The 26681-nt window shown below is 38.1% G+C and overlaps 1 protein-coding gene across 1 annotated transcript in view; it reads right to left on the bottom strand.

The window, feature by feature from the left end:
- MAP3K2 (mitogen-activated protein kinase kinase kinase 2) overlaps window positions 1-24422 on the bottom strand; it is a 47347-nt gene extending 22925 nt beyond the window's left edge. Inside the window, exons 1-6 of the mRNA XM_058809176.1 lie at window positions 24255-24422; window positions 9081-9150; window positions 6555-6673; window positions 4906-4946; window positions 2423-2522; window positions 548-661 (exon numbers count right to left, since the gene is read on the bottom strand). Of these exons, the coding sequence (XP_058665159.1) occupies window positions 548-661; window positions 2423-2522; window positions 4906-4946; window positions 6555-6673; window positions 9081-9084 (378 nt within the window). The 5' untranslated portion in view covers window positions 9085-9150; window positions 24255-24422. The remainder of the gene's footprint in view (window positions 1-547; window positions 662-2422; window positions 2523-4905; window positions 4947-6554; window positions 6674-9080; window positions 9151-24254) is intronic.
- Window positions 24423-26681: the final 2259 nt, after the last annotated feature.

The following is a 26681-nucleotide window of genomic DNA, read 5'->3' as shown; positions in this document are numbered from 1 at the left end:
AAAATACTTTTTAAGCGTTACAGCCTTTGTGCAGTACATTCCATTTTTTAAGCAGTCAAAAAAGCAGCTTGCCAATTTACATCACAATTCATCTCTTTTTGTAGCTCATTCACAGTCTTTAAAATTCATTTTCAATATGTGCCAGTATACAAATCCTATGAATATCAATGCCATGATTTGTTAGATAATACCAAAATATCTCAGCATTTAGTCTATAGACTACTAGTCTTTGCTACAACAAATATTGAATTTCCCACATATGACTTAAAGAACAGTTTCAAATAACTACCATTACTTAAATTCTCTCTGTTTGTTTTGTATCATTCTACTAAGGTTCACTTTTCTACACCTGTAGGGTTGGCAAACAAAAAGACAGGAACAAGATCTAGGAAAGACTTAAAACTGAGTCAGTATAAAATGCTTAAAGTGAAATGAAGAAGCAATTAGTATTATATTCAATTGGGAAAATGCCATATTTAAGAAAAGATACAAATTATATTTCATTATGAAAACTGAGGAAAAAGGCCTTTAGCACATCTGCTCATACCTGTGTATTTCCATGTATTACAAGCAGTATCTTGAGACTCTTCATATGTACACTACGGTCAAGTAGTTCAACAGCTTTGTCCAGGTCATCCTGTGTGGTTAATGGAATTACAAGCTACAAAACAAGGGGCAGGGAGAAAAAATGTCTTAAACAGTACACAAGAAAGAAATTATGAATTCAAGTGCAGAGAAACAAACAGAATGTTTCCTTTCATAACAAACAACTTGAAAATAAACCTTATTAAATGATCCCTTAAGTATTAAAAACTCAACCTTAACTCTTCCTTCAGATTCCTCTACTAAGCAGAACAAGTCTTCACAAGAAGCAACCATTCTGCATATATAGAACTTAAATATCCAGAAGTTTCACCAAAACAGGTACAAGTGGGTCAATGCCTAAATGAACAAAAGTCTGTAAGATAAATATAAGTCCTATTTCATAGAGTATAAAGCAGATTTTTCTATCTCAAATGTTACTAATACACTTGTTTAAAGTTTCATCACTAAAAGAATTTGTCCACTGAAAACCAGCATTTGTTAAGAAGATATGATTCATGTGCAACAACTCTAGTCCTCACTAGAATCCTACTTGGATCTAATTAACTAGAATTAACTTGGCAGACAGGTATCTTTAGAACAGAAAATTATGCCATTAACATGCAGTTGAGATCTGAATTCTGTAACAATGAAAATTTGGCTTGTGTTTCAGGAGTGTAAATTACAGCTTTGGCTGTAACAAAGTAACAAAGGAAAAACAATACAGATTTTTAAATCTATTCTACTTTTAAACAGCCTCAGTCAATGATGTTTAAATACAGTACTTTTACATAAAAAGAGATGGAATTGAAGGGGAAGATCTTGATAAAATGAAAAAGTATGCTTATTTGTTAAATTCCATTTTCAATACTAGTGACACATTATTACCATCACATTTCTGAAAGGTGATGGGATGACTTGCTAACTAGAGCAGAAGGTAAGAAGCAGAAAACCTATGCAAATGCCTAAAAATCTACTGGTGGAAGGACCTGAGGCCAAAGCATTATGAAGGGCCATTTCACCTGACCTTCCTAACATCCAAAAACCTTCTGTTGGAATTCTTCATTTTGAGGATCAGTTTCACAGAAGTGTCTGGTAATGCAATGAGTAACTAACAAAGAGCAATCACTGGCATTTTCTTCTGCAGAGATGCAGGGTACACACAGCAGTTAAACTGAGCTTAAGCAAGCAGATGAATAAGCCTCCATGCACTTTGCTGACTCAAGGCAAAAGCCAGATGTAACCCCTAAGAACGGATCCTGCATCTGTAAATACATTTGCTATTAATAATTCTATCCCTACTTCTAAAGGAAAGCCAGAAGTAATATTGATCAGGCAAAAGTGGCTTGACAGCGCTGGCCCTGTTACCAAGAAATCTTTGGCAACCAGACACTTCAGAGAAGCAACAGTTAAGCCCAGTTCTCCAATCTACACATTATCTAAATGCAGCATTCCAGCAATTACCTAACAAGAATAATCCTTAAAGAAAATTACCTACAAGGAAGGATAAGAGCTGTTTCAAATTTACAAACATGCCAAAGCTCAAAGAAGTAAATTTCCCATGATCACACAACAGGACTGCGGAAGATCAGGAAGATAATTTTTCCACTCTTCAACAAGTCAGAGACACCATTATGATATAACACTACTCATGAAACATTTCATGCATTTCCTGCCTATCCTAATTCGGACAAGACTTACATGTTTGAGAAAACACACATTAGAAATCTGGGGTTTTGTCACAGGACAAAAGAGGTGGTTCCCACTTCTTACAAGTGCAAATTTCAGCCTTAAAATGATCAATGGCCAAGGCAAGAATTTTGAGGACACAGAATATTACCTCATTATTGCTGTAATGTAAATCCATAGTCTGTCCAAAAGCAACTTTAGCTTTAGCTGCAAGATCTTCAAGTTTAACAGGCCTTGGTAATTGCAGGATCCTGAAACACAATTTAAGTTATAAAGAATTTCTGTCCATTACTTATGAAAATCTGGCAACTCGTTACTTAAGAACTATCTCAGAACTAAATTTACTACTAAAAAGACTGTAAGAGGCTATACTTTATTTTGTGTCCTCCATATTTTGAGACTTTTAAAAAAGAAAGAAAAGCAGTGAAAAATCTAAAAGGGATAAACAGATACAGAATTAGATTTCATTGTAACTATTTTACTTGCTTAATGCTGGGCAAGCCTTCATTTCTGAGGGAAATTCTTAGAAACTTCTACATTTTTCCACTTTAGAAAACTACGACAATGGAGTGCCATAGGCTGACAAGCATAAGCATAGAAAGGAATTACTCCTGCAGTACCCATTTTTTGGAAATCTGAAAGACTATCTTACCTGAGGAAGGTAACTAAATGTCACCATCTTTACCATAATGAACTACACACTCAAACTGCCCAGTCCATCACTAACTGTGCTTCAAGTGTGCTCCTGGAAGAATGGTGCAGTTGTAGGTCAACAACTTAAGATTTTTTTTTTAACTCAATGTCCCATCAAACTCATCAGCCCAAACTGTGTATAACTAACCTTTTACTATAGAAAACCATTTCATTTTTGAGATACAACACCATTAAACAAAAAAGAGCTTTTAATAGGGACTAAGCTATTGAGGTACATTCAATTCACATTCAAAAAAGAAAGAGCACTCAAATTCTGTGAAGTAGAAAAGTTAGCACAGGGTACCTGTCCCTTTCATCAGTAGTTCAGTTAGTAGTATGGTGGTTTGGGGGACATTTTTTCTCACTGAAATGAGGCTAAAAACCAGGCCAATTTCAATTAAAAATTATTTTTAAAAAATAAAATCTTAAAAAATACCCTAAAAAAGCAAACAAACCACCCCCCTAAAACCTAACAAACACCAATTCTCACTGTAGTTAACACTTTGGGCAGCAAGCCTGCAACTCTACCCATCACACTACATACTCTTTTGAACAAAGTGCCACATTCACCACTGAAAGCAAGTCTGGAATCACTTCTCTTTTTCACTTCCTTTCTTAAAAACTAGTGAGAAAGCCATTGCATAATTTTTTTTCCCTGCATGATTTCTTCCCTTGATCACTAGAGTTACATGCCTCGGCAAACTCATGTATTGTAACTCATGCTGAGCAATAAGCCTAGGCTGCCCAGAGCCCCTGGGCAAGTAGGCTGAAGTCACCTGGGACACTTCATCACAGACCTGGGTTAATGAGCATAAAAACCTGGGAAAGGGATCTTTCCATGCACTTACTTTATGCTTGTATTAATATTGAACTGGTTAACTTAGTCCATTGTGAAACTGAAATATGATGATTAGCAAAATGCACCATCTGTGCAGACCAGCAGCATGTAAACATTTTTCTGTTTTTAAATTCATGCTTCCTCTTATTTCACTAGAAACTGTTAGGTAGATGAGACCTCAATTCTCAAAACTTTCAAAAAAACATATTCCCTCCAAATTATATAGAGAACTCAATCATTACTGATGCACCTCTACATGCGATGTCCAGAGAGTCACACTAAGGGCTGCCCAGAACTAGTATAGGGTTTATTGAAGCTAATTATTTAAAAAGAATTTAATATTTCTCTTGAGAAATAGCATGCCCAGGATATTACTTCCTTTTTTGTGTAAGTATTTTCAAAGATCTTATTCTATCATAATTTGTCTATCAGTAGAATGAAATTTGATACTTTCAGAGACAGGCAAAATGAATTGTCAACAAACCAGCTCTGGATGGAATTATACATCCAATTCTGTAAAAGCTTTTGAGCACACACCAGAGAAGAGATGATATAGAGACAGATGTTTGTATACTTTAGCAGGTGCATCATTCACCTCTCATAAACAAAATGTAAATAAATTTTAACTGATTAAATGAAAACAATTTGAGTCTAATAAATTTTCCTCTTACAGTTGTCATACTGGCACCCCTGAAGTAAAATCCAACCTCCTCCTCTGGGTATTACAGTAACAATAAATTATCACACATTTATTACACACACAATGAAGGACAAAAATGTATTTTCTGGTCTACTCAAACTTGAGATCTATTTTAAAGACTTAAGTAATTATACAAGACTATAAACATCTATCTGAAGTATAACCAAATGGAGGATACTACATTGGACATAGTCACAGTATGATATTTAGGAGTTTGCATAATTAGAAGCCATATTTGAAACATTTTAAACAGTAAATTCTCTCTAAATTGTGTTCATAAAAAATTAAATTTAAGCTCAAACAAAAAATCTTATAGATCTGAAACACTTCAAACTGTTAATCTGATACTTTATGACAGGAGCATAACAAAACCATAAACAAAGAGACAAGACTGTTTCTTTACCTTTTTTCACCTCGATGCTCAAATTTGACTCTAACATCATTCTGTAAGAAAAGAGATAAAGGAACCACTATGAGTTTGGTATTACCTCTTTTGATGAAGTCAATGAACTCCAATAGTCCTACACTAGAACTAAATTCCACATTAATTTTCTGTCCTTTCCAATACATCAAGTATTTTAATAAGCTACATCTGCTGAGGTACATGACAGAGGCTTAAAGAGTTCAAAACCAAAAAATGTTAAAAATAACTTATAGTGTTAAAGTACAAAAACTTATTTGGAAGCGCAATGAATGCTTTTGTAAATAAACACATTATTTTCTATAAATACATGTTAATATTACAACATATTTATGACTTCAAATTTAATGTGGATGTGGTTACCAAATAATTCTGTATCCTGAATAGGCAGATGGATTTATCTACCAATAACATGTTTGTGAGTGCACTTTGCAGCTGAGAGTTCCAGGCCTAAGAAACATATCTTGTTGCATAAGCATTACCATAGAAACCCAGGCATACAATTAAGCCAGAAGTCATGCAATACATCTCCCAATAACCATCTCTGTATATACTTGCAGTTTAAAAAAAAAATAACATTGCTTTGCAAAATCATAATTTTAGGAATCAAATTGTATTAGCAACTACTGCAGGAAAAACAATAATGCATTCAACCACAAAGTTTATCTAAGTAACAGTGTTTCATCTTCCAAAAGAACTGATTTTCAAATGATTACTTTCAAAATCCACAAACTGAAACAGTGATAAACATTTCTTCTAACTTTCTAAACACAGATTATACTCAAATTATTTTGGATCATATGTGCATGTTACCACAACATCTAAAGTCACAGCTCAGATGTGAGTTTCAAGACAGTAGAAAAGCACCACTGTGTTACAGACTGAACTCTAACAACTTTTAAAGCACAGAATTAAAATTATGTAGACATGTGGCTTTGACAGTTTAAGAGCCAAATCTACCCAAAAATTTTCATTTTTAAAAGGTTAAATTAACACAAACTGAAGTTTATTGAACTGTAAATTAAGGATCAAATCAAATAAACATACAGTTAACTCAATTTAGGTAGAAGTCTACATCCTCTCCTAATCTCTCCATATAGTAGTTCAAACCTATCAATTAAATATTTACTACCTGTCCATTTGTGTTCAGTATCTACAGAAAAAACTGCAGCTGAAAAGAACTCTTATTTCCAGCTGCATGAACCAGAAATTGAGGCAAAAGATGCAGTGAAAGACTTTAGGCATATTTCTGCTGCTGAACTGACATTCTTTCTTGGTATGATATAGGTGACATTTGGGTAATCCACTAAACCTATAAAATTATCCCATGGTATTTTAAAATAGTATAGTTCCAATATAATAATAACAACAAATGTAAAATCACGTTACATATGGTGTAAATACCTCTATAATCTTTAATTTACTTACTTAAGCACACACCATGATCTGTTCTGAAATGCCACCATTTCATTTTGCTGTTAATATAAGAATATGAACAAAGAAAATGGCAGCACACGTGGGAGACTAATAGCTCATTCTGGTATGCTCACTGGTCTGGCAAGCAAAATAATTACAGAAGTCCCAGCAGGACACTCCATGTTCAGTACATTGGTGAGGATATTGAAGATTACCTGCTTTTTAGGGGAAGATGACTTTGGTTTTCCTGTTTCTTGCTGGGGCAATACAGGACGACTGGCCTTATGAAGCACAGCCAAATCCTGCATGATTGAATTCAAAGCTTGCTGCTCATCTGCTCAGAGAAAAAGACCAGACAAGTGTAAAAGGCTGTTACTTTTGAAGGCATTACGCTCTCATTTCACAATTAGGCAGGCATTAGTCTAAAATCTAAGAGTCTGCATTACACTTCAATACATAAATACCAATTAAAAAAATTGTTGCCACATTGTAAACATTTTTATTTTATTTATCATTAACAGTGCTTAAGGAAATAGCTTAATCAGTAACCTCAATTCAATAACAAGTTTAAAAAAACTGAAGTCATAACAAAGATTAAAGTTTAAACAGCTGCAGGCTGTATTAATAAGAGAAAGGGGATGCAGGAGAAAGCCTCGCCTATTTCAATTCAAACAATATCCATAGATGAGACGTTCACTTCCAACTCCTTTCCATAAAATAAAGAATAAAAAGCAAGTTCTTTTCAACTATTTCTCCTCTGTCCTGAACAGGTATGATCATGCCCATGAGAGGCATACACAAACTCCCACATGAACACCTCAACTGCCTGATAGCATCTGCTGATAGCCCATGGAGCATTATAAAAATCCAAAACAAAAACATCTACACAACAAAAAAACAATAAACAAACAAAAAATAAAACACCACAGAACTTTTCCAGGACTGAAAATACAGAGGACTTTATGGCTTAAAGGAAGAATTCACATGGAGAATCAGAAGCTTTGAACCCAGGCTATAATTTAGGGGCAGGAATGCTACATAAATTAGGCTTCAAGTTGACAAAAAAATCCTAAATCCTGACAATCTGCTGCAGCTGTGATGTCCTGATGTCATGACAGACAAAATCTGCCGCAGAACTGGGATGTTCCTTTAGACAGGAAAGTGCTTCGGAGCTCAGAAGTCTGTACATCCATTACTAAGAGTAATTTATTTCTAATATTTTATATTAATTCCTTACTACAGCAATAGTAGTGCATTCAGCATGTATCTAGAACACTGAACAAAATTCATCTCCAGAGCTGTTGACTGTGTGCCTTCATGCTCCTTCACAATGGATATGCTTGTTGAAGAATTCATTGCTAAATGCTATGATTTACAAAGCATACATTTACAATTGGATTTCTCAAATATGGACCTGAGAAAAGCTCAGCATTAAAAGCAGCAAGCAAGCATCCCAAATATTCAGCAACAACGAGAATTCCTTCATTCTATTAAAATATAACCAAATATATTTATCATATAAAAAATTTAAGTGCTCTAATTTAGAAGATTCCTTATAGAATGGAAGGCTGGTCTGAAAATGAGTAACTTTGATCATCACTCATGCTGTCATTATTCATAACTCTATTAAGATATGCAAATCTACAACAGCAAGTTTTACCAGCAATATTTAATAGCAAAACTAAAGGTGTTCTTGCAGCTCAGCTATTGATTTCTCACACTAAAACACACTTCAAAATTTGCCACAATTAAAACAGCTGAACTATTTTATTGTGTTATGGCCTATTCCAGTGCTCAGCAATGCAAAAGAGAAAATAATGCTTTAGCAGTTCGTTGGAGTTTCCAGTGGTTACTGGATTGGATATTTTATACAATGGAAACCAAAGTACTGTGGCAAAGCATCTAAAGTTACTAAATATCCAGTATGACTCAACAATCATTTCTCACACAAAATGTCAGAAATCTGAAGAGTGCTGTATTCCTAGATTGAGCAACTTTTATTATTAAGCATAAGGTTAGGAAAAATTGACAAGACATTAGTAGATAAACAAAGGCAATACGAAAATGCGTGTGGTGTGGTTGGCTTGTTGGGATTTTCTGGAGAGGGAGCACCAAGAAATTATTACAATAACAACATAGTGAACTCACTAAAAACATACAGCTTGAAAAATTGACATACAATTTAAAGTAATACAAATGTGCCACATAAGTAGAACAAGTCCAACCATCTGCACAGAGGTGGTTTGGCAGTGTCATGACACAAGGGATTAAGATAAAACTCTAATATGTAGATTTTATGTTTTGAGTTTGATTCTAACACCCATCACCACTAAGAGCACAGTAAGTATTGCTCAATACTCTAATACCATGAATGTAAATTTCCTAAATTTGAATCTGTAAGTACAGCTGAAGACAAACACCTTTTATTTCACATACAAGAACTGTGAATATGGAGCTGAATCTGATGTCGTGTTTATGACTTTTTGTTTTGTTTGCCCTCAGCACTGCGGTTTTATAATAAAAAAAATGAGGGAAAAGTACTACATTATAAGGAAGGGGAAAAACCAACCAAACAAACAAAAAAACCACAAAAAACCACAAAAGGAATATTTTCAACACTAGTGAAGCTGCTGAACATTGACTTTCATATATAGATGTTACATTATGTAACATCCAAACAGCCCAAGCATGTTTTCCAGGAATCGTAGTAAATTTTTGTGTAAGTTACACAGAAAACTTACCCATTATGGCAGTGAGTCTGAAAACTCAAACTTCAGAGAAATGGTTGCTTCATTAGCATTATTTTATTTCCTAAAAAGCAAAACCAAAACCCCACAATTACTAAAGTTGTCAAAGCCATATAAAATGGTCAACTTTTCATTGTTTATAGTCAGTTTTTCCAAGATTCTACATAGCAAACTCACAGATAAACTACAAATAAGCTTGCATAAGGCACATATTATATGTGGAGAAAACAGCTTTTGCATCCCCAAGAGTCCAAAAAAGCAGAACATATATTAAATTATTTCCTATGCTGTGTTTTTTGTATCAGCAGTTGCCCTGGAGAATCTTCCAAAAAATTATTCACTTAAGTGCTTATTAAACATCTTTTTAATTCTGTATTTGATCAAACTGTCTTAAAATGAGAGCTAATGTAATTTTCATTAAAATGTCTGTTTTAATTAGCTGTCAATACATTAAACATAACAATGTATTCCATGATTTTAGATGAACCATTTCTGTAATATTTCTTTGTAAGTGTTTCAAAGAAATACAGTAGTTCTGTGAGGCATTTTAAATCTTCTACCACACCTGAAGGCCAACTTATATCTCCAAACAAAAACACCCCAGATGTTCTTCCTCAACCTAGCTGAAAAAAACCAAACTTGGAAGCTGAAGATATTTGAGCTTAAGGGCTCACATAGGGCTAAGAAAAAAACACTTCCTTCAAGTTCCTCCAGCTACAACAATTCATTCTTTAGCCTTGATTTGTGATATGTCTCATTAGAACATAAGCTAATAAGTAAGCATCCATTTATTTTCCCCATCACTTCTTTATTACTTAAAGAAAAAAAAAAAACTTAAGAAAATTAAATTTCTCTGAATAACTTGTTTCTTATTTTATCGCCCCTTTTAACCAAAATTCTCAGTTCAAATATGAAGTATAATCAGTCACCTTAACAACCTTTGTGTTAGCATTTAATGTTACTTTAAAAATAAGCTAACAACATTAAAATTTCAATTAGAAACATGACTCAGACACAATTTTATTAAGACCTCTATGAATTTGCCTTGTGAAATGGAAAAAGACTTCTGTTTTTAACTGATCATTTTCACAATGATTATAACAACAGGGTGGTTGTGGAGAGTGACTAAAAATAAGATAACAAAATTCAACATTTTTCAAACAAGTCTATATAAATTCAGTAAAAAGGTAAAAAGCATACCCTAATCCCAAGCTGCAAAGCAGCACAAGCATAGCACACACACAAGAGTAGATTACATTCCAAGACAAAAAAAAAAGGAAGCAAAAACAAAAAATTGAAACTCAGAGAAAGACTCGGGAGAAGCAAAGGCTGCAAACACAAAGAGCAGATGCAAAGGTAGAATAAAATTATGTCAAGGTCTTGCAGAGAGACACAAGCAGCCTGAATTTGAATGCAATTAAAGAAGGGATGACAGAGTGAATTTCAAAAAGGTGTTTGCTACACTCTTATCACATCATCAAAGAAGAATATCCTAGCAACAGCATTGTGTATATAAGGGTGGAGAGATGCTGATTCATATTCATGATTCACTTCCCACCAGCCACCTTCCAAAGTCTGGAAGTCTTTCAAAATCTGAGAAAGCTAAAAACAATTTCCAAGAATCACCTGGATATTTTCTTTCCTCGGTGGCCTTGTCAATGCAAATGAAACAAAGCCTGAGGACAAGTAAGCCGTGCTGATGATGCAGCTGTTTCAGACACCCTGAGCTAATTGCCCATTCTCACACACTTCTATAATAACCAGACAAGGTGCCTCTCAGTTACTAAATCAAGAAGAAAAAAACCCAGTGAAGCAAGCAATCTAGTTTAGCCTGTTTTAGTAAGGAATTCAGACTTACACAGCAAGACTACCTACATAGAAAGGTGCTTTACACTTTCAGAGTCCAAACCTGTTGCAATAGTGGGGCAACAATCTCAAGGATATCAATTCCCTCCACCAAAATAAATGAGTGCAAAGATAAATGTTTTCCAACCCTTACAGCAAAGCCAAATGACATAATGTGAACTCAAGATACGAAAGATGCACTGTGATTATTTCAATCACAGCTAAAGATTAAATCTGACTTACACTGTATTAGACACAAGCAAGTTAAACCAAGACAATAGAAAACCAGTATCTGCTTGCACTGCTATTCAGAGAGACATCTGCCTATAACACATGAAGCAAAAAGAGCCAAGTAAAAATGAAGAGTGAGCATTCACAGGTGATTTTTCAGACTGTAGAATGGACAACCGGAATATCAAGTAAGACTATAAAATTTTATTTTATAGCAAGAAGAATGAGCCAGATAAAATGGTTTTACTCTAAAAATGTTATTCTTAAACAATCAAATGCTTGGTCTCACACAACCAACGTTCTATAAATCACAGCAAGCAAGGCTGACAAAACCTCAAGTGATCACCTAGTCAAATACACCGACTTAACCTTTCACCAAAATAATGTGCAGCACTGCTTGTGAAGGTTTTTATTTAAAAAAAATAAACACAGTATCTGTGAACAAGACAAAGAGTAATACCTAAATCTGAATTTCTGTAGCATTTTTCATAACTCAAAGCAACTGCTGGCATAAATAACAATAACAACACTACATGGGGTGGTGAGCATAGAAGTCAGTATTGTTACAAGATATCAAAAGGTAACTCCACAGAAATGAACATAAAAAAGAGGATTGTATATGGACATACACACAAATGAACACTGGACAAAAAGCCAGCCTTTTCAAAGAATATGAAAGCAGCAGCAGTAGCACAAAATCACAAATGACAGAAAAAATGAAGAACAGTAATGAGAAAAAGCTGAACAGTAACACATCAGATGTGAGATCAGCTTTAGAAAAACTTGGATCTTTAACATATTGTAATAATACATTAAAAACACATTCACAGGGAAAGCAGATAAGGGAGAAAAAGATTAAACTAATCCAAATCAAAAGCCAATGATACAATGCTAAATTAAGGTAACATTTGGAAAACAAAACCATAATAATAAATTATGTAAAACATAGCAAATGCCTTGATTTCAAGGTTTACTGCCAAGCAAAATATGCCTTCTTAAAATAATTACAGATTAGTTAACAGAACTACCTGCAGCAATCACCCTACTTAGGTTTTTTCAACATATTTGGCTAAATATCACATACTTATTTGCTTTAAAACGTCAATTAATTAACAGGAAACCCAGCTGATGGACTAAAATAAAAGAAATCCATATTCCTACTTAGCAGAAAACTCCAACGAACATGATTCCCACTGCAGGCCCCTGGAGACCAACAATGATCAGGCAGGCACAATGAAATAGAAAAGTTAAGGTTTAAGGAAATTACCTAAATCATGTCTGAAAACAGTTGCAGTCCAGCAAAATGTATTTAAATACCATTAAGTGTTTTAAATACATATAATAATTTACCATGGTTACTCTCCATTTATTATTCATTAAAAATAATACTAAACACTTTAAAACTGAGATGAACTGTGTTTATGATACTAAAATTCACAGGACTGCTTTCTGAACTTCCATACTCCCTGCAACCAGGAGAGCACCACCCACAATTAGAAGCTGTATTCCATGCAAGTCTAAATACTGTTGTTTATTACATTTACTCAGTAATGTTTTTGCATTTGAATGCATAAAGACAATCATTTAGGCAATTGGAAAAATGGTTGCAGCCACAAGACTGGACAGTTTTACCAAGAAACGATTGAGAAGAATTATTAAATCACAATGTAATTACCTAACATAGGTGCAATACACATTAAAGTGGCATAGTGAAATCCTTGTGTGTATAAAAATGCAGTGAATGCAGGAGCCATCTTGCTTCTGCACACAACCTGCAGGCACAGTGCTCTGTGCACACTGCGCGTGTGGGATGGCTGAAGCATCACAATCTCTGTGGCTGGCACAGAGCTATCAGGTGTCTCTACAATCAGCAGACTTGTGATTTCTTACACTGAAGATTTTAAAAATCTTCCTGGCAAGCAAAAGAAAAGTGAGTTTCATGCTCACTGAGCCCACAGGAGCATGCAGACTTACCTCATCTATACAGATTCAGACACGATTTGGTATCTATTTTATGAAAAGAATGGTTACTAGCTGTACTCCTTTTTGAGTTCAATTTAATACACAAACAAAAAAAAGTAACAAAAATCTCCAAACCAATAAAACAGACCAGAAGACTTGCAAAAATCAATATCTATGGATGGTGCCCTCCCAGTTCCAGGAAGAATAAAACCTCAAAAATCAGTGCTGTCAGTTCAGGCACCTTAAATGCAGCTCTCACTCAAATTACCTAGGGAATCAGATTTCAGAATTAACTGAAGGATCCAATGTGCCCAGTGACAACAGCAAAATTTCATTCATAGTTCCTGCTGTTCAATAAACTGTAATTTGACAGAGTAATGTAACATTTATCAGCTTGATGAACTATGATGTTGACTTGAAAAACTTACAATGTGCTGGAAGGTTTGAGAACGTAAGGACAGAGTTTTTAAAGACTGTTCTCATAAAAAATGGAAAGCAGCAGTTCAAGATGAGTTTATACCGAAATTAGGCTTTTGAGATAAATATCTTAACACTTACAGCAATATTCACAAAGAATAACCAGAGTCTACGAAAGCTAATCTCTCTACACTTCCTTTACAGTTGACAGGGAGAGATAAGCATATTTAGAGAGTTTCAAGACACTCAAATGCAAGTTTCCTGCTTTGAATGAACCTCTTCTTTCCAAGTAGTATCAAGAGCCTCTATTAGCTAACCTTTCGTAGGCCTATTCCATTTCAAGTACACGAAAAAGATAAGACTGTAATTGGCCTCAAACAGGAAAACATCTACTTTCCTCAACAAGATCTCTTTCCTCACCTAATTCGAGTTTTACAGAACTTCTCTATTTCCTGTATCTGTCATTGCCTGGGCAGCAGCCAAAGCACTTGACAGCTCATTCCTCAACCTAACTGAACAATTACTTTGCTGATACATCAAGCAAATCTTCCTTGAAAGTGATGATGCTTTCTTAAGATCTGTTCATGATTTTTAAACTTAAAAATGTTAAATTGAGGAAGGGTCACAGCAGCTGAAACTTGCAGACAGGCACCACAGCGACACCTTGCAAAATATAAATATGTTAGTGCTACCAATTTTGCAACAGAACGTACTGGCTGCAAATTGACAGCTCATTCTCTTCTCTTATCCAGGACCAGACTTTCTCACAAAGATGTGTCAAAAAGCAACAGGCACAGTTCACTGGGCTACACATAACTGCATCACTGCCACCAGAGCACTCTGACATCTTGGAAATTTATCACAATCACCATGGCGGAGAGCCCCAGCACCACAACACAAACATTCCTTACCATTAGCTGGGCTATTCACATCATAAAATCATAGCTGTATTACTGTATTAAGGCTAACTCAATATATTAAGATAACATTGGAGTGTCGACAAACACACACACAATAAAACACTTCTGTGATGCTAGTAAATTTATCCTAATTTACTGTCTTACATTAACTGAGTAGCTGCATAGAAGGTGTCTCAAAAAAATAGGTGTATGAAATTTTTAGACTCTAGAATGCCATGAAACATGCACTACAGTGAGTGAATATTACGTAGATTTAGGTGCTTCTGCGTCTCCTTCCAAAAATCTCAAGTGGTGCTCCTGGTTCAGGCACTTATCACTGCCATTTGGAGCCCTTATGCTGAAGCTGTCATGAAGGGCACCAATATTTGTTTTTCTTCAAACTTTAGACTAACAAGTCAAAATCCCTGTAAAGAAGGGGTACAGGTGTTACAACGAAAACCATCCCTCACTACAAATGTAACTGCTTTTGCTCTATCCAAGGTCCTACAGGAAGACAACTGTTTGGAGGGGGTTTTGTCCAGAGTATTAACAGCACACACCCTAAAAGAATACAGGTTAGCTCTCATCCTTGTGACAGCATTCAAGATCACCAGTTCAGCCAAAGAACTAAATGTACACAGTACAAACATAATCCTACCAGCACTGATGATTCCTGCAACCATCACTAGTCTAAGAATGGAAGACCATGCTACAACCAGCAACAAATAAATGGATTTTAAGAGTAATCACTCACTAAAAGAGTAAACCTATCACACACCACTTGTATCAGCAATATTCTATGAGCAAAAATAAAGTACATTAGAAAAAAATGCAGTCTTCCAGCAGTTACTGAATATTGCAAACAATTTAACGTACAAGAGCGATTGCACACAAATCTTCAGTCAGATATGGCTTTTGAGGACATACAGAAAAAAGCACCTCCTTAAACTCCAGTAACTAGTTCTATCCTTTTCACTTAACCTTCCACTTTTGTGACTGTGATGGGTTGAAATACAAACATTTTGGGAAATAAGCCAGACAAATAACCCCACTCTCCATTTCTACACCTAGTTTTAATACCTACCTTCAAGTACTGAAACTGCAAAGCTTTGTTTTTCTTCAGTCTAACAGTCATATTTGGAGGACAGAATGGAGGACAGAATCCTCCATTCAGAGCAAAACTCAACTATTTCAAATTTGCAGCAGTTGAGAGTTTAAATCATGGCTGCAAATCACATCACCATTTCAAATCAAGTACCAAAAAAAATTAACACAAGGATACATATGAGCCTTTTTGATCAATATGATCCACCTGGCATTTTGCTGTGACGCCAGGAAGAACAGAATTTAAGTCTCCAAGGACATTTCTGTGTCTCCAGCATGAAGACAGCTCAGTCTCAATTACTCTCCATCTTCAAATTTTTCAAGACATAAAGGAGAAATTGCCCTCAGTGAACAGTCTTTGTTATACACTTACTCATTCCTCAAAGCACAGTTGTTCCTCAAAGCACAGTTCTTCCTGCTCACTACTCAAGGCAGTGAAACATTGAGGAAATCCAGAGTACAGTAATACAACTATGATTTTTCTCATCTTGTGCTGCCTTGCTGAAATGTTTTCCCACTCCAATGACGCACCAGCACCTGGAGCTTCTGCCTAAAATGCATTTCCTGGCTCATACTCAATTCTTCCTCATTAAGTACCCCACGTGCTCTTCTCATCGTAATTCAAATTAGCTTTGTACATTCAATCAGACTGTTCCTTCATTTTTTTCTATCCTCACAACAACTATAAAATGCAAAAAACCCCTCATAATATGCTAGCATGGAATATTTAAGTAGATAAGACATTGATGAGCCATACAGATTTTCAACACAGCATAAAAAAACCACCCCTGAATCCATCCCCAATTCAAGAATAAAACATGCAACAACAAATAGCAATGAATTGAACCAGGGTGCCCCAGGTACAGACAGACTCAGACCCCTCACACTTGTAACTGTACAGAGAGCTCAGTGACACCACCAAGAAGACAGGTAAGTGTGCAATGATTATACACTAATGGAAACTGTAAAAACCATGTGCACATGCACAGCTAACACATCGTATGCAAAATCCAAGCATTCTTTTACATGACTCTGCAGCATTTTTGTAGCAAGCAGGTGTCACTGCACAGGTCTAAATGGACAAATTTATAAGTTTTTACCCACATGCAGTAGGCACTGTGTTTTAAACTGGATGAATCACAGAGGCTAAAACACTAAGAGTGCTAAGTGGTCAAGTGCACAAACTCCTCATCACTTTACACTTTGATCTTTAGCTCCCTGTGAATCAAAAAAAAAAAAACAAAAAACATAACTCAACCCAAACCCTCATAATAACACTTAAACCAAAATGTAAAAATAGAAACCTAGGTTTGCCAAAACACTCCAGAATGAAATGCAAAGCACAAAGACAACATATTATCATAAGGTTTCCTTCTCGCACCTGCACCAGCACAGCCCTTAGCAGTGGGTACCAAATGATGAGGACTACGATGCTTCATTATTGTACTTTTCCCTCAAGTGATAAAAATGTAAAAACCTTCATAAATAGAGCTAATAAGGAAAACTAACTACAGTTCTAAAGAAAGGATTACTATGCCTGTGCCCACTTCTATCTATCTGCTTTAAGAAAACTGTTCCACTGCTAAGGTTGCATTTGTGTCAAGAGAGTAGTGCTGCTTGTCTACACTAACTGCTGCTGTCCAGCTGAGCCTTAATTACAGCAGGAGATCTGGAGCCAACAGATGATCCAGCTGAAAAGATTTTACATTTTAATTAATAATCGGCCTATCTAACTGGTTTCACATTTCTACAGAATCAATGCCAGCACAAAGACTAGAGCAAGAACTCAGGATGGAGTCAACCCTCCACTGCACAGATCTGGATCTTTTAAAAAGGATGACATGCATAATGCAGGGATTGAAGTTACACAATATTAAGTGTGACATATAACAAACTACAAATAACGGACATATGCATAATTGTGATAGAGCAGGGAGGAGCAGATATGGCTCTCCAAAAAGAGATCTTCACTTTTAAATCTTTGAGCACTCTGTGTACATGTATGAAGAACTGATCTCACTCAGTATCATGGTCTACTTGGATTTATGGTGCTGGAGAAGTCTTGCCAAAGGCCCTCTTGCAGTCATAGCATGAGAACGAAGATCTACCCTTGCATGAATAAATGGTTAAAATATAGAAGACAAAGGACAGACAGTTGTTTTCACAAGGAAGGAGGATACCAGTGGGCCTCCACAACTGTGTGTGTTGTTCAATATATTCTAGAATACCCAAGAAACAGGAGCTTTCTGAAACTCCTATTATTTGGGAGAGCAAGGAGAGGACTGACAACAGTAGAGGTGGTGGTCTTTATCAGAGCGAGGACTGAGCAATAAGCAGTAATTACCAGCACTGGTGCTGGTCCAAGTTGAGTGGAAGGGAGGAAGAAGGAGAGCAATGGTTCCAACTCTGTACATGAGAAACCAATGGGCTCTGCACTGAATACTGCCAGCACTCAGGAATAAAGCCACTGTTAAGAATTGTGAACAAAAAGTGTGAAACACATCACTGACTTTACATTTTGAGCACCATTCGCATTCCTGAGACCTTCAACTCCAGAAGAGGACGTAGCAAAGTAGGAGAAGGTACAATCAAAAGCATAGAATGCTTTTGTTCTACAGGGGGAAAGAAATAGGCAAATTAGGATTCTGGTTTCAATAACATTTGGGTGTGGAGAGAAAGTGATAAAGGGCTACAAAATTGTACAATGAACAGAGAAATGTATTGTTATAACACACAGAGAATGTCCACTCTTCTCCCAAAGAAAGGTGGCACCAAAGGAATTCAGTAAAATGTTTTAAAAGTTTTTAAAAAGAGTAGTTTTTACTAGAACCACTAACATTCCTATAGAATTTCTTACAAAAGGATATTTGGATGCCAGACATTTATTTAGCTGCATGCAAAAAAAGTCTGAGAAAAAAATCCAAACATTACTAGCTACACAAAAACTACTCCAGATTTAGAATCAAACTTTACTAAAAATAATTAGGGATTGAAAGAATATTCAAGCTAAGAATGCTTACAATGTTCTCACTCTTCCATAAGCATTCATTTATGCTCTTCATTGAGGGATGAATACTGAATTTTCTTTTGTTTGATTCTATGACAGATTAAGATTTTACCTAAAACTCGCCAGACAGTTCACCAATAACATATAAATTTATTTTTAAAAATCTCACTCAGTATTCATGACAGTGCCAGTATCACAAACACAGAAGCATAATAGATATTCCATGAAGGAACTTGCTGCAGCAAGGCATTCATTAAGGCAGTCATTAAGAAGTCATTACATTATCCACGTCATCCCTGCCTGTAGTTACTGTGCTTACAGCTACCAGCAGGACAAAAAAAATGCTTTTCTAAACCCAACTTTACACCAAGACAGTTATCATCAAGCCATTATGGAAAAAAACTCCACAATTCCCATGGAGATTTGCTATTCAAATTGAATTTTACTTTTAAAACAAAGTCTTACGCTGGAGTTACAAAAATTGTGGCACTGCTAAAAACACACAAGTCAGTGTGACAAAACAACAATTAAATACAGGTTGAACTTTACCAGTTTTCAGCTGCTGCATTAATAAGATATTCAGGGTGACAAATCTCATGCTCTTCAATAGAATGTTGTATTTATTTTAGTTTTTCTTTAGAAGTTTAACTTCTGCTTGTGTCAGTGTTTTAGCTCTCTGTTATCTTTTTAAAAACTATTATAAATTCAAACAGCTTGATCCAGATTTTTCCAGTTTTCAAATGTTTGTTCAAAGATGAGACTACGTGTACTTCCAGTGACATGGCATTTAAACTGTTAACATTTACAGACCTCTTATCTAAATTATTTTAAAATAATTTTAAGGACAGGTGAGATGCAATCAACATTGACTGCTTGAATACTTCTTCCTGCAAGAAACTAAAAAGGGACTTCTCTAGTCATCATTATTGGTGTCCATTTAAATTTTTGTGAAGAACACACTGTTGAAAGAATTGCAAAATTTGTCCCATCTGTGATCTAGCCTCAAAAATTATGGATAACAGCATTTACATAAGTCTGATAAAATGGAGTAAAACCAGGGAACATGCTGAACACATCTGTCCCATAGCTGACTCTGCAATTCTTCCAATAAAACATGCCTATAGGATTAAAATTTCTTCTGCTACATCACTGGACCATATGACAGCTCAAGATGGCAAAAGGCTTGTTCAGGTACAGTTGCACTAACAGACATTACCTCAGCAATATCATTTACTCCAAAAGACAGCACATGTACAAAACAGACCAGTGAGGTCTGTTTTGTGGAAAATGCATCTAACCCTAGGAGAACTTGTCCTCAATCCAAATTTCCTGTTGTAGAGCAGCTTATGCTCAAAAGCCACAGGGATTGCACGTGCTGGGAAAGAGAGATGGAAGAGCAGCAAGTGCATACTCTGCTAAGTCTAAAAATGCTAAACAGAAGAAAACTAACCCAAAATAAAGACTGAATTCAATACAGTTATATTCCTTGAAAAGACAACTCCAATTCATATATTGGAGTTATACTGAAGAAAGAGATAGCTGATACAACAAACACTAGTATGAGCTCCTGTGTTAGCAAATGCAGGAGCCAGGAACCTGATGCTGTTGGCAAGAAAAGAAAAAAGCCCCAACAACAAAACAAAAACAAAACCCAGCCATACCTGCATGCACACACCCTAGAATGACATTTTAATAAGGCCACCAGGTTACTTCTGCTACTTGCAGAGTAACTTAATTACTCTGTTGCTCAAAAACTGTCTGTAGAACTTTGAAAAAGATACAGACAAATCAGTGCACAGTGAGACTGAAGAACAAACATCCTGTTTGGGCAGTTTAGAAAAGAGAAGTCTAAAATAAAAGGAGATAGAAGAAGAGTCTTCAGGTATGAAGACTTGGTGAAAAGAGCACAGAAACCATTATCCTGCACGAGCGGTAAGAGTTGGATGAGAATTAAATGGCTTAACTAGCACCAAGACAGAGTTAAGTGTTAAGAAAAGCCTCCTAACAACAGTAATAGTCATATGTACCAGCTATAAATAGACCAGCGAAGAGGTGTGGTATTCCCCTCTTCTGAGTTCTTCAAGAGAAGATCAGACAAATGTCTGTCACACATGATTTCAGCATATTTCCTTCTGCCTCTGGTGGGGGCTGACCTCATGAAATCCCTTCCTTTCTTACACATCCATCAGCCAAATCAGAAATGTTCATCAGTGTTATCATACTTGAGCTTCACAAGTACAGTCTTTCCAATACAAACATCAGAAGCACATGAATTTTATTGCATTGCTGTTGTCAGATTGCTCATGTGCTTGGCACAAATCATCTCAGGAAAACAAAAAGCAGCATCTTTTACTGCTGCAGATAATCCACAAATGATGACTGGAAATACAGGAAGAGAAGCAAGTGAGAAAGATATTGTGAAGGATTCAAAGAAAAAAATGGCTGAAAACAAAATTACAGCAAAGAAAAAATACTTCAGCAAAGAAAAAATACTTTAGCCTAAAGAAAACTATTTTCCTCTCACATGAAAAACTGAGTTAAAGTATGCTGGTATATCTTAAGAAATATGCAATAATTGGAGACAGAGAAGTACACATAAGACTTCACAGATGGGACAAAGACACATCTCTACAGGACTCCCCCAATTCCCAAATGCCAGTTTTTAAAGGAACATGTAGATACTTCAGCTTTGGTCCTGCTCAAGTAAGTCCAACTTCAAATAACCTCATCGAGATGGGAAATAAACTGTGCCACGTGTATTTGTGGGTCAAGTATCTCCAGAGCAGGGGTTCCCATTTCCCAGGAGAATCCCTGCAATATCACATACAGAACTCCATCTTTCATTTTCTAATTGTCACCAATCTTCCTGTTGTGTTTAAAAGATTACATTTCAGATGCATATACTAAAACATCCCAGAAAACCCTGCAAATAAGCATGGTTAGTCTAAGAAAATGGGTTCACATAGAGCCATAAACTTCATTTGTCATACTATTAAATCAAGATGTCATGCCAAGATCCAGAAGTGAGGAGTGAATCACACATAACATGCTGAATTCTGAACACATTCCCATGTTTCCAATGTTATTCTACAAGCTGTGTGCAATTATAGCATGCATGATCTATTTTGACCTTAGCACTACAAAACACAAAATATTAAAATAGCAAAAGAAGCATTTCTGCCTAAAGAGATTTTTCTTTCTTCTCACAGAAAAATCAGTGTGTTTAACAGAATTTATGGATTTTTTTCTTTTGTCAGTTTAATACTCTGTCAGTTCTACTTGAGAATTTTAAAAGCTTGCATTTAGATATTGAACTTTCAGGACAGCAAATGTAACAGTTTGCCTAATTAGATAAACCTAGAGTCACTAAGCAATATACATATTTACATTAGCCTGCATGTACATGAAAACACACGACATTTTCTGCAAATGTATTGAAGATCTACTTAAATACATCAATCAGTCAAATTTTCATCACTCATTTCTTTTTGTCCCAAAAGTCTAAACAAAGGATATTGTTAGCAGAACAAAACATCTAAGAAGATATTAGTAGAAAGTATGTTCATTACTCCAAACTAAACGGGTACCTCTCCACAGATCAGAACACCACTGGCTGTGTGCTGTGGAAGAGGGGGGACAAATGAAGGAAATCAATCTATTATCATTCTCAGGCTGCATTTTATAAGAAAACATTACTTTTAAGTTCAGAGGATGCCCAGTTAGAGAGCCACTAACAACTTCTCACAAACCAGAATACTCATTACTTCTCACTTAGTTTGCTGAGGTAAAAAGTCAGCCTACCTTTAATATGAAAGAAAAAAATATACAACTTTAGATTGCTGAGATTTCAAAGCTTTTTTCTTCATAGTTCCCTACAAATACTTATTATTAATGACAAGGTTTTTAAAACCAGTCATTCTGATTTGTACCTAATATGAACAACTTCTAGGAAATGATCAGGAAAAAATGTGAAGTAAAAACTGTAACTGTGGATTAAAGTTACAGCTTGACCAACTTGTGCTTGATTTCTCCAGAGCAAACTATAATAAAACAATCTCTCCTGCATTTAGAATCACTGGGCTTTAAATTCCACAAGCCTGTGCACTGACTGGCTTTCCCAACATACATAGCAAAGAACCACTGAAAAAAAATTTGAATGTTTACTCATTTTTACCATAAATTAGTTTTATCAACATAAAGCACAAACAACACAAAAAAGCTTGCCTACTGATATTGAACAAAAACATAATGCTCATTTTACCCAACGACTAAATTCTGTCACAGCTCTCTGCCTAATAACATTTACTACAAAACTCCTAAGATTACCAAGCTATCTTGGGAAAAAAAGATTCCTCTGACAGTTCAGAAATCTCAGCAAGCCAAGGCAAGCAATGCAAAAACTTCTGTTTTCTTCACCTTACTCGTCTATTACTGCCAGGTAAACCACCTGTTCAAACACCAACACAGAGCTCATCAAGGCAAACTCTACACAGATTTTTCTTCTCAAGGAATGAGCCAATCTGATAAATGTTATCTTCCTGTTCTGCTTTATCAATATACACTAAAACCTTGGGGGAAAAAATTAATTATATACAGCTTTGCTACCTCAATCAAATCTGGGTTCAATACGTATTGGTGGCAGTCACGATAGAACACACAGTGTAAAGGAAACAGGAATTATAACAAGTTCTGATTTTAAAATAGATTGCTGAGGAAATCACTTATTTACAGAGTCACTGTAAGGAAAGGTATAGGTGAAAGCAGGAAAAATAGCAAAAAAAGCTCATCAATGTCTCTTCCCTTAAAAATATCCAGAGGGAATTCCACAGGAAAGAATACTTTCTAGGCTATTTCGTTAGTGAGTGCTGTGCCAGGAGAGAACCCAAGATGCTGTGCATGACAAGCCTGTAGCCATTCACTCTGCTACGTCTCTGCCATATACACAGCAATACAATTCCTTAGGCCTCCAACGCTCTGCAACGTGCTGCATTGTTTAAAGAAAAGAAACGCTGTAGTTGAGAGACATTTGCTGCGCGGACTAGAAATCCCCCTTATTTCAAGGCAGGCTTCTATTATCTTTTACCACCCTCTTAGAGGACACTGCATGATACAATGCAGCTTAGAAGCTCTCAGCTGTTTTCGCGCTTTGATCTTCAGTAATGCCACAGCCAAAAACTAAAAGGAGATTTATGAAGCAAGAACAACCAAGGGTGAAAAAAAAAAAGGGCAAAAAACCCTCCCAACCTCGTGGGTGCTGCAATGCACTTCAAAAGCAACACGGGAATAAATAATCCAACATTCACTTTTTCCCCTGACAAAAACATCTCGCAGAATTTGACCTACATACCCAATTCACAGCACTACCACTGCAGAGCAATTCAAAGACGAGAAACCACAGCGGCATCAGCGAGCAATCACAGCAAGGTTCAGGGTGACACAGAAATACTCGGCAGGCACATAAAACACTTAAGACACTGCAGCGGTAATGTAAGCCAGCGACACTAGCGTGCGTCTCCCGGCACCGCAAACAACCACACCGCCGCGCAGCTCCACCTGCGCCGGGCCGGCTCCGCGCTGCCCCCGGCCCGGGCACCTCCGGGACGCCGGGCCCGCCCCGCGGCCCCGCCAGGCGCCCGGGCAAACCCGCCCCGGGGTTCCCCGCACTGGGGCCGCCCCCCGCCCGCCCCCTCCCCGCGCACCGACCTATGTCACGGCGGAGGCCGGGCGGCCGCCGGGGACCCCCCGCGCTTCCCGGCGGCGGCGGGAGCAGCCCCGGCTGGGCGGGCGGCGCGGAGGGAGCGGCCAGGATTCCGGAGCGGAGCCCACCCCCCCGGGGGCGGGGGGGAAGGGGCCCGGGGCCTGCCCGCGCCGGAGCACGGCGGGGACGGTGACAGGCGGCGCCGAGGCCGGCGCGGAAGGAGCGACGCGACTCGGCGGCGGAGAGGAGCGGGGCAGGTGCCTCGGGGCGCTGCGGCCGCGGCGGGGCCGGGCCGGGCCGGGCCGGGGGTCCCGTCGGGCGTGAGGCGCCGCGGCTGCCGCTGCTGCCGCCCGCGAGCTCCGCCCCGCGCGCGCCGGGCCCCGTGACGGGCAGGGAGCGCGAGGCGTCACCGCGCGGCGGCGTCACGGCGAGGGGGCGGCGCGCGCCCGGGGGCTGCGGGGGCGCGTGCGCGCAGGGACGGACCCGGGTTCGAATCCCGCCCGGGACCCTCCGCGGGCTGAGGGCACCGGCGCCGTGCGGCTCCTGCCGCTCCCGGACGGGCGAGCCTGAGAGAAGCCCGGCCCAGTGCCGGTCCGCAGCTGCGGGATCGGCGCCGAGCGGGGGCAGGACGGGAAGGTGCAGCGCGGTACAGCCATTGCCATTGCTCGCTGCAACAAATCCCCCGCCTCTGGGCCCCGAGCGCAGCCCGCGCTGCCGTGACTTGCCTCTCACGGGGCTGTGCGCGCTTTTAGCACAACTTAGAAGGGCGCTGTGCCGCCTTCCGTGCGCCCATTGCTCCCCGCGCTCCGCAGGAGGCACCTGCTTCCCGCAGGAAGTCCGTGCATGCAGGGAAGAAGGATGCTACCCTCAGTTAATCAGCGAGGAAGCAGTCCCTGATACGTAGCAGGGCAGCTATTACAGCTACCCTTGCGGTCTTAAGTAACCGATGACTGTAAATAATAGCAGGGCACTGTAATTAGTTTTGTACAGATTTAACAGTAACCTCAGAGGCATGAACCATTGTGTGTGAGATGCACAAATGACCTGTGCGTGTTTAGCGGCGCCCTTTGAGACACTGCCAGGCGCGGTGTGTTCACACAGAGCCAGCAGTGACCTGTGCTGGGCACCTGACTCTGCTGCTGCTGCTCACATGCGGCTTTCTGGGCATGGCCTAAGAGGTATTTAATGTGTAAGACATGCAAATCCTGACAACCTCTCAAAATCTACCCAAAACAAGGGTTGGGGGGCTACTTTGGGGTCACCCTTAACAAACCTCTGAAATAAATCTTAAACGTCTGTTCAAGTATTACATGTAAATTTCCAGTGGGAACAACATATGAAACTAAGTAATTGCCCATTAAGATCCATAATCGGATTGATTAGATCCAAAATAGGCTGCAGAGAATGATAAAATAATATACCATCATATTTTTTAAAGGGCACTGAAGAAGACAGTGCTAAAGAGCATCTGATGAAGCACATCCAAGAAAGGCACAAGGCACTGACTCACTGATTCCATCATACAGGAGACATAGTCATCTCAAAGCTAAGACACTTTGCTCAGACTTGGGGAAATTGTCAGTGGTGTTCACAAGACACTTGTCATGATCAAGAGTCTTTAATGAGGAAGTTAAAAAGGTGACCTTTTCTGCCAAATGATGGGGAAACAGCCAAGAAAATGCTGATGTGTGATGCTCCTGCACCATCGAGCAAAATCAATGAGCCACAGCTGCTTACACAGCTTTGAAAACACATCCAGTGTTTCCCTTGCTTTAATGTTCCATTTCATTGCCATTTGTCACCTTTAGCATCTTGTAACTGGATTTAACTGATGGAGGAGGGCTTAGCAAATGGTAGGTTTTGAAGTCAAAGTTCTTTCACTACAGAAGAAGCCAGCAGGGATTGTGGAAGATCATCCCACATTGCTCTGCCCTGTGATGCTCTGTATTGCTGCACAAAGCCTGCTCAGCACAGAGCAGCATCCCGAGAGTGCCTGGCAGAGGTGATGTACATCCTGACAGGCACCAGTGTGACCATGCCATAATCCTGAAATCAGAGCACCTTCAGTACCAGGAACAGCATAAACAACTAAATAAAAACTCTGAGATAAAAAATACCTATCAGCACCAAGGACCAGCACTTATGACACTGGCTCACACTGAACTCAGCCCAAACCCAGGGGCATGGTTCTGGGATCATGTGCCATGCAAAATAAACCTTACAGGAACAGTTGTTGATATGGAAAATAACAGTAAAAAATAGCTGACGGGAGTTGAAATAAAGTATATCAGTTATTTTTATCCATTCAGTTCAAACCCTGTACAGGTGACAGAAGTTGGGAGGTGTGGGGGTGGAAATCATAGAGTAAGCACATCTCAGGATAGTGTACTCAAGCAATTGACTGAAATCTGGCAGAATGGCTCTCCCTGAAT

This window comes from Ammospiza caudacuta, chromosome 8, assembly GCF_027887145.1.
Source record: "Ammospiza caudacuta isolate bAmmCau1 chromosome 8, bAmmCau1.pri, whole genome shotgun sequence".
In the NCBI taxonomy this organism is placed as follows: domain Eukaryota; kingdom Metazoa; phylum Chordata; class Aves; order Passeriformes; family Passerellidae; genus Ammospiza; species Ammospiza caudacuta.
Note: the sequence above shows the minus strand (reverse complement) of the source record. Positions and strands in the feature narration are given on the sequence as shown.